Here is an 8866-nt window from a genome sequence, read left to right as displayed (position 1 = left end):
ATGAGCAGCACACACAAGTCCTGAACGGGGAGACACGGACAAGACAGTAGTCAAAGGTGTACTTGTATAGACAATCCTGATACTGTTTTTGGACTTGATCAGGACTTTATTTCTCCTGAGCCAAACTTTGCCCTTTGTTGCTTTTTGTTTATTGCTGGGTGAAGGGATCCTTTGCAGATCCCAGCGCTGAGGGAGTAGGATTTCTTGCTTCCCTTCTGAGGTTCTGGCATTTTGTTCACTCGGTGCACCTTGCCTTCCATAATGATCCTAGCATGAGCCAAGATGAATATGAATAGCCTACCTTAGACCAATGAGTTGTCCATTTGGTCTTTATATATATAGCGTGCGCGCACGCGCGCACACACACACACACACACACACAGTCCTTAAGGTCACAAGCCTAAGCACCAAGGATGGAGCCCAAGTAAGTTGCCACCATACTCCTTTTTGGAGAAATGGTAGCAGGGTGGGGGTGGCATACCTCAGACCTTCCTAGCAAGGTCACCAGATCCCAGGAAGAGAGGCTAGTAAGTGGTAGTGTTCCTTCAATCCTCTGTCTTGAATTCAGTGCACTAGAAATGTGGGCTCTATCCTGGTCTTTGCCTCCTCTCAATTCCTCAGCCTTGTGACATCACACACTGCCCCCTGCCTATGATCAGGATCATAGGAGGAAGCCTGCCTTGCCTACCTTCAGTACCTTGGTTCTCAGGCCCAGCTTGTGGGCCTGGTGGCCGTAGGGTTTGTGCAAAGCAGTTGACGGTCCCTCTGTTACTTTGTGAGGATGACCCTGAGACCTGAATCTAGGTCCTCGTGGCGAACTTGCATATACTGAGAACGCTCAGTGCCATCATCCCCAAGAAGCAGGTGCAGAGAGCTCCTCTTCACTTGCTGTGAGGTCATGGTGTCACTCCCAATCTCTCTCTTAAGGCTGGGGCCCTCTAACTAGACTTCAAGTGCGTTCGTCATCCCATCCTGCTTTGTGCCCCTTCAGCGTTCACACCCTCAGTTCTGGGAGGGGGCTGCTGGTAGACAAGAGAAGGCCTGTTTCAGGAGGACCAAGAATGGGCTGAGATCTGGTCCCACAGGCCACACAGCCAACTTGCGCACCGTGTCTGGCTGTGGCTAGCCCAGCAGCTTCAAAAGCTTTAGCCAATGTTCAGAACTTGGGAGACTGTATAAAAATCGAGATTTCTGACTTCTCTCAAAAAATGAGAAAACACGGGCACCTGGGTGGCTCAGTCGTTAAGCTATCTCTCTCTGTCAAATAAATAAGATCTTTAAAAAAGAGAGAAAACGTGCTGCCGTTGCGCTCACTCACACACTCGTACTGGCACTTGGGAAAAGCTGTAACATCTACCTTTTAGAGAGGACATGGCTCCCCCGTTTGCTGCGTTCCCACCAACAGCAGGGAAGTGTAAAAGGCCTTGATCTACACACTTGGCCGTTTTGCTCATAATAGAGAAATGTCTCTCTATGCACCGTGTCTACCAAAAAGGGAAAAAAAGGGACCATGCATTTTCCAAAAATGGGAGAGGGTGTATTTCTTTGTGGAAATGGACTGCTTTGCACCTCTGTGACCTTCCTAGCCCCAGCAGGCATTTGAGTTTGCAGACCCCCTAGGCTACATGATACGTTGTTGGAAGAGCTCACACTTTAAGCAGGGAGGCAGAGTGTAAACCTTATTTTCGTTGTGGGACAAGAAAGATCTTTTGAGAAGTCTACAGCAGTGGCAAGGTCCTGGACAAAGCAAGAGGTCCTTTGGTACATACAGTAACCTCAATTCCTGCACTCAATCTTTTGTGGAAAATCCTTGTATATATTGGGAGAAACCAACAGCTAGTCCAACTTGGTCTCTCAAACCATTTGATTCTCTCTAGTCTTGGAAGTCAGGGGCAAAGTTGTTAGCCCTAGCTTTGCAGTGACCACACCACAATTCAGTAGTAAAGATTTGAGCCCACTCTGGTTCAGGCCTGCTTGGTTCAAAAAGCCTTAATTGACCCCCCCCCCCAAAATTATGTTTTATATTTGAGAAATAAGGGAAATAAGCTTAGGAAAATACTCAAGATAGTGATTCCTGAACAAGGATGTGTACATAACAGACTTTCTTAAAGGGCAGGAACTCTTTGTTTTTATCAAGAAGGGATAGAAGTTTTGTTATTTGGACAACTTTTTGGTTTGGTCTGTAAAAGCCCTGGTGGTCTATAATAGGTGGTACCCTTCTCAGGGGCCCCTTGATGTAGACTCCCAAGTTTGTTCTCTCTCACAGAGGATTGCAGTCAGGGACATTCCCTGGGGTTCTGGAACCTGGAAACAGAAAGTTCCAGAAGTTGTCAGGCGGCAGAGAGCCCAGACTGCCTGGAACCTTCCAGAGCCTTTCAGAACTTTCCATGTACCTTCAAGCATGAGGGTTAATGAAGTTTATTAACCATCCAACTCAAAGGCTTTCCCATGGCCCTGAACTGAGCCCATCCTCTCTCAGTATCTGTACCTACCTGCCTCGAGTCTTTTTTACGCCAGAGCTGAACAATAAAGGGCCTTGTTCCCTACCCCTTCTAAAACTGAGTTTGAGCTCTTAAAGGAAGGTGAGTGGTGTGTAAGACCCGTGTAAGGATATCATCTGGTTCCCTTGATAACACTTTTCTCCCCTCCCAGCCCCCACCCTTGGGGTCTGTCATTCCTTTTTCTTCTTCCCTGCCCTGCGGAGGGGATGCTGAACTACTAGGCTATGGCCATTAGCCTCTGCCTTCCAGAGGCTGCTCCCCAACTCACGATAGTGGAGGAGGGTTCAGACATGCCCAATCTCAACTCCTTTTCTCCTTTTGGTTACAAACCCACAACCCTGGAAGCAGGGAGCAGGAATGGAAAGCCAGGACAAGAGGGGCCCAGCCTGCCCTAGGCTGTGCTGAGAATGTGGGAGGTCTTCCAAAGCTGTTCAGTCTTCTCTCATCTTAGGCAGGTACCCTGTGGTTCTGGTGTCCATCAGCCTCTAGCAGCTCAAGCGCTAGCAGCGAGGACAGTGGGAGAACCAAGGCCAGTGTGGGGTAGAGCTGCTCAAGTGGGCACTACCCACACATGCTTTGATTGCACCCCTAGCAGGGTGCAATCTGACTGTCTGGACTTGAAGGGCTCTGGAAAGCTCACATGGGCCAATCCCTCCAACCGCTGCTGAAATCTCTACAGCTCCCATCAAGCAGTCACTCGGGCCCTGCGCACACCTCTTTATGGAGAGACCCCCATCCTTCCTATGGTTTCCATCCAGTGGTCTTGACTCTGACCTCTGGCTCTACATCTCTAGCCCTTGCAGGTTCAGAGGCTAACCATCTCAGGTATCTCTAGACAGATCCCTCAACTATTCATTGTGGGATTTAGTCCCAGTCCCCTTTCTCATCGTGCACATTAGGGACATGCTAAGGAGACCAAAGGTGGTGGTTTGGGGGGGGGGGGTCACCCTTACAGTTTAAAACTTTAGTGAAGAATAGAGCCAACCCAATACTTTTCCTCTTTCTAGATGGTTCTGTTCCTATTAACATGGACCAAGATCACATTCGCGTCTACAGCACTCTGCCTGCCCCCTCCTGTTTGCAGGACCTTCCAGGCCTCCTGGCCAAACTGCACCTCATTAGACTTGACCTAAGCTGACCCAAGGGCCTGTTCCTGCTCTCCCAACTTCTTGTCCCACCCTCATCGGCCAAGCTGGCTACCTAGTATTCACCGTAGTTGAAAACACGACCTTCAGCCTCACAGAAGCCCCTCCATCCCTCGGGGGAGGTGGTCATTTGGCAGGCCAGAGTAGGAGCAGGTACCATCCCGACTGGGCTTACAGGCAACCCAGGAGGAGAAGAAAGTGCATACAGGTGAGGCAGTTGGAGAACAGTGATGGAGCAGAGTGTGCTTCTGGCCACAAGTTAAGAGTTAGGAAAGACTCCCACGGGTTGGTAATCAGAGAAGGCTTCATGGAAGAGGCAGCGGCAGTGTAGGACCTGAAGGACAGCTGGGCTTTTGGATGGGCGGAGAGGAAGGGAGGGCATCTCAAGAGGAGGACGCGCAGGAGCTCAGGTGTGGCGGCTGTAACAGCAGAGTGGCTGGCGGAGGGAGCAGAGACGAGTCGGGGAGCATCATCATCCTCATCATCACATTTATTGACGGCCCCTGGGAGGTGGGGCTGGGGACAGAACATACAAAGACAAGGACCTGCCCTCAAAAAGCTTCCATCCTAAGGAGACGGGGACAGAAAAATACAGAATGGTCTTTCCTGGGGATGGCCCACTTGCATCTGCGCAGGTCAGGAGCCCCTGGCCTACCTTGCCCCAGGGTCCGGAGCGTGAGTGGGGCACAGAGTAGCCCCAGGGCCATGGTGTCCCTGGCCCCGCGGCTGGGGCCTGACCAGCTGGCTCCTAGGCGGTAGGCCCCAGAACTGGGGAAAGGTAGGAGCAGGACCTGATGGAAAGCGCTCCTGTCGGCCTTGGCATTGTACTAGCCCAGTGGCGTGGTAGGGTGCCGTCAGGCCCCCTGGAGCGAGCAGGCCCCTTCCCGGGCCCCCAGGAGGAAAGTTCTTTCATTGGGGAGGCCCCAGCCGGGGAGGAAAAAAAAAAGGCAGAGTTTCCTCAGCGCCAGAGGCACCCTGCCCACCCCACCTCCGGCCCTCTCTCTGGGCATCTTCCAGGTGGCCCTCCTCCCCAGCTCCGCCTCCAGGGCCAGGGCGTGCCTGAGGCCAGGGGGAGGGGCCTGCCCCTCCCCCCACCCGGACAGCGAGGGGGGAGAAGGAGGAGCCACAGATCAAGTTTGTCTGGGCCCCCCCACTGGGGGGCCATACTCTGGATCCTACCGGTGGGGAGGCTCTGGCTGCGAGGGCCGAGGGCTCAGCAGCGGGGCCGGGCCAAGGGGGCACCCGGGGGAGCCCTTCAGAGGGGGCACTGGGCGGGAGTCCAAGGGAGGCAGGCTCCGGGGCACTGCCGGCGGCCCCCGGGTGGCCCCGGTGGGCAGGACGGCTGCGGCGGGGAAGGGTTTGGGGGGCTCTGCCGCAGCAGTGGGGGCCGGCTGGGTAGCCCGCTCCCGGCGCCGCAGCAGCTCCTGCAGCTTCTCCGCCTGGGTCCGCCTCAGGTGGGCCAGGGCGCGGCCGCGCTGGAAGGCCGGCAGGAAGGCCTCCAGGCTCTGCTCCCCCAGCAGCAGCTGCTCCATCTGCTCCTGGGGTGGGGGGGCGGGGACGGTTTGAGAAGAGCCCCTCCCCGCCAAGACCTCTCCCCCTCCCACCCCTGAATCTCTTCCAGGGGTGACCACCCCACGGCTGGGAGATGGGGCCCCGAGTTCTAGCCTGGGCCCCGCCTGGGACTTGCCGAGTGACTGGGGACACATGTCCTCTGCTGGGTGGAAGATGAGGCAGAATCAGAGATGGGGACACGTTTGGAGTAAACTTAGGTGTCTCTCATCAAGGCCCCTCCTCCGCTGCCTCCTTGGACTCACCAAGCACTGAGCTCCCAACCCAGCCCTGAGAAGTTCGTCCCCGCTCCTCTGCCCACCCAGTCTCCACTGTCCTATGCTGAGACATTCACAGGTGGGGAGGAAGAGCCTTGCTGTCCAATGCGGACAGCTGGACACCAGCGTAGCGGGCTCTCCTGGGGCCAGGCACTCAGGGTGGGCTTCCTGGAGGAGGGGCTCTCAACCCTGCAGTGTAAGAATGGGGGGGGACGATGATAGGATGGGTCTCCTTCCCTGCTGTCCCCAGGCCCCGCTGCCCCTCCCCTCACCTCAGCCTCCTGCTCAGCCTCTTCCAGCTCAGCCTGCAGCCAGCCCAGCGCACAGTGGGGGCTCCAGCGATGCATGCTCTCCTCTGAAGGCCACAGAGGGACAGAATAAATAGCTCCTGCCTTCCGGGCCCATCGCCCGGGACAGACAGGCCAGAGCCCCAGGGCCCAATCCTGCATGGACCCCTTGTGTGATTCTCTGCTTCTCTCTGGAGCCTCAGGGTCCCGCCCATGGGGTCAGTTTGTGAACCTCCCCCTGGGGTTCTGCCCCAGTCCTAGCGCAAAAGAGGAAACAGGCTTTGCCCCCTAGAGCACCCAGGGCCACTTTTCTTCCCCTGCTCAGAGCCCCCTTCTGGCCTTTCCAACCCAGTTCTACTCAGGGACTGCTCACTTCCCCAACTCAGTTTTCCAGGAGCAGCACCCCGAAGACTTGCCCAGGGAAGAGGTCTGCCCAAGTCCTGCCCTTCAGAGCCTCGCCCTTCCCAAGGCCAGCCGGCCAGAAGGCCGACTGCGCCCACCGCAGGCAGTTCTCCCAGGTGTCCCTCACCCAGTCGCTGTAGCTTATCCGCACAGCTCTCGGCCACCTCTCGAAGCTCCTGGTACTTGATGGCCAGGGCAGCCCGGCCCATCTCCAGGCGGGGCCGCAGTGCCAGGTTCTCCTTGGCTAGCGCGTAGTTGGAGGCCAGGCATGCCTCGCGCTCCAGCTGCAGACCCTGGAACTGCCAGAACAGACAGAAGAGCCGAGAGGCCCACTCAGGGAATCTGCCCAGGTCCCCCTACTGCCCCACCCCACCCCCAGGGCAACAGGGCCCAAGGGCCAAGCCCTAGGCACCCCCGCCTTCAGGATGGCGGGCTAACAGGTGGAGGGACTGCAAGAGGCCTGGACGGGGCTTTGCCCTGAGCTCCCTCTCTGGGCCTCAGTTTCCTTTTATACAAAGTGAGCGGAAAACATCTACCTTATGGGGTTGTTGTGAGCCCAAGTGAGGAAAACGATGACTGCCTCCACAAATGTTAGTTAATTTTTAATTTTTCAATTAATATGTCTGCTCAGGTCCCTAAGGAGTCCCCCGCCCTCCTCTGTCCCATTTTCCATGCATGGGCAGCTTCCCTCTCATTCCAGGCCTTTGTCTGCTTCCTCTTCAGGTGTGTGTGCCGAAAACACTCCCCCCTGCTCTTACTCTCCAGAGTGATGTCTTCACCCTGTCCCCGCGTGGTACCCCCCTCAAGCCACCCTCTCTTCCTTTCGCACCCCTCCTCCTGCCCTCCAGTGGAATCCCCACACCCCAGGGAATACACACCCCCTTCTCCTCCCTGATCCCCAGCACCTGCTCCCAGCTTTTCCTTCTCTTGCAGAAGGCAGACCCCCTTTCTCTCCCGGCTCCGGAGAATGCTTCTTCCTTCTGTTTGTCGGAGGGCCAAGCCCCCCTCCCTGCCCCTGGAGAACGCACTACCCTCCATCTGTCCCCTATAGGATGCACATGCCCCTCCTGTCTGCCTCCCTCCAACAGACACTTTCCCTTTCTGCCCCCCACAGACAAGCAGCCCGGGCCTATCTCCGGTGAAATATACAACTTTCTCTTATGGTGGCCTACGGAAAACCCGCCTCCAGCTTCCAGTACCCCTCCCCAACGGAAGCCCCAAAGCCCCCTCCGGCACCCCTAGAATGCGGTCGCCCCCCCAGAGGTCCCCCCCAGGTGTCAAACAGGCCCCTAGGTCTCCCCTATGGAAGGCGCCTCCCCTTTCTGGCCCTACAGAACGTGGGTGTGCGAGACAGGGCCCCCCACAACACAGCCACCCCCTCTCTCCGGAACACACCTCCCCGGAGCATCCGCTGGGGACACGCCTCGCGGCCATCCCGGGGGTGCACGGGCGCCTCCCTGGGTCTCCGGCGCCCCACCCGCCCCAGGCCGGCTCCGGGCGCCCCCTCCCCCGGGGGCGGCTCCGCGGGGCCCACTCGGACGTGCCAGGTTCCCGCGGCCCCGCGGCCCGGCCCGCGCGGCCCTTCGGTCGGTCGGCAGGTCCGGCAGGCCGCGGCCCGTCCCCCGCGCCCCCCGCCCGCGCCCCCCGCGCTACCTTCCTGCTGAGCCGCACGATCCGGTCCAGCTTGGGCTCATCCTGAAGCAGGTCCCGGAGCTGCCCGGTGCTGAGGATCCCAAAGCGCCCCGGGCTGCCGGGCTCCGGCCCCGCCCGCGCCGCCCGGGCCCGGTACATGCCGCCCGCCCGCGCCCCCAGCTCGGCTGCTGGCTCGGCCCGCTCGGCCCGCTCCGCCCCGGCTCCGCTCCGCTCAGCTCCGGCTCCGGGATCCGGCTCTGGCTCCCGCCGCGCGCGCGGCGCTCCGCCGCCAGAGGGCGCCCCGCCCGCTCTTAAAGGGGCCGCGGCTCTGGGGCTGGGGGTGGGGCGAGAGGGGGCGGGCCGCACCCCTGGCCGCCCCGGCGGAGCCGCGCCTCCCGCACCCGCGAGCTCGCGGCAAAGCCATCCTCCTGCTGCTGGGCGCGTTCCTGAGGCGGTCTCTCTCCGCACCCCTTCTCCGGCCGTCATTCACCACGCCCCCCCCAGGCGCGGACGCTCCCACCCCAGGCGTTTACAGTTTGCAGGGCTATTTCACCTTCCTCCCTTGGATTTGCACAACAATTTCCCGAGTTTGGCTGGGCGCCAGGAGCTTCTGCCCTGTTGCTAACTCGGGCAAGTCATTTACCTCCCCAAGACTCAGTGTTCTCTTCTGTAAAATGGGGCGATGACGCACCAGCTGAGGTTTCGGGCTGGTGAATGCTGAGTGTTTTACCTGTAGCAAGTGAATACCTAATGTGAGTGATTGTCATATTAGAGATGGGGAAACAGATGCACACAGATGATGTCATCTCCCCAAAGTCACATTACAGGTGAATGAGAGACAGTCTCAGCTCTTCCTGTCCGTGCAGTGTGCACAGAGCACGTGGTGCCTCTCTGTGCCGGGCCCTGGGCTAGGCTCTGTGATGGCATGGTCTCTGCCCTCAGAGAGCTCGGGGATTGAGGCAGAGTCACATCCTCAGCTTCCTTTAGTACGAGAGAGAATGGCGGGTGTCACCACATTGTGTCTTCCTTTGTGATTCCCACGTGTTGCCAGAGGATGTCCTGTACCTTATCTT

General features: G+C 58.1%; 1 protein-coding gene across 1 annotated transcript; it reads right to left on the bottom strand.

The window, feature by feature from the left end:
- Positions 1 to 4092: 4092 nt before the first annotated feature.
- Positions 4093 to 7977, bottom strand: VPS37D (VPS37D subunit of ESCRT-I). Its single transcript, XM_034988154.1, has 4 exons — positions 7815 to 7977; positions 6289 to 6460; positions 5745 to 5827; positions 4093 to 5184 (listed from the first exon to the last, which is right to left on the bottom strand). Exons 1-4 carry the CDS (start codon positions 7950 to 7952, stop codon positions 4822 to 4824), a joined length of 756 nt encoding a protein of 251 aa, XP_034844045.1. The 5' UTR covers positions 7953 to 7977; the 3' UTR covers positions 4093 to 4821.
- Positions 7978 to 8866: the final 889 nt, after the last annotated feature.

Source organism: Mirounga leonina, unplaced genomic scaffold (assembly GCF_011800145.1).
Source record: "Mirounga leonina isolate KUSES-001 unplaced genomic scaffold, KU_Mleo_1.0 Mir_454, whole genome shotgun sequence".
Lineage (NCBI taxonomy): Eukaryota > Metazoa > Chordata > Mammalia > Carnivora > Phocidae > Mirounga > Mirounga leonina.
Note: the sequence above shows the minus strand (reverse complement) of the source record. Positions and strands in the feature narration are given on the sequence as shown.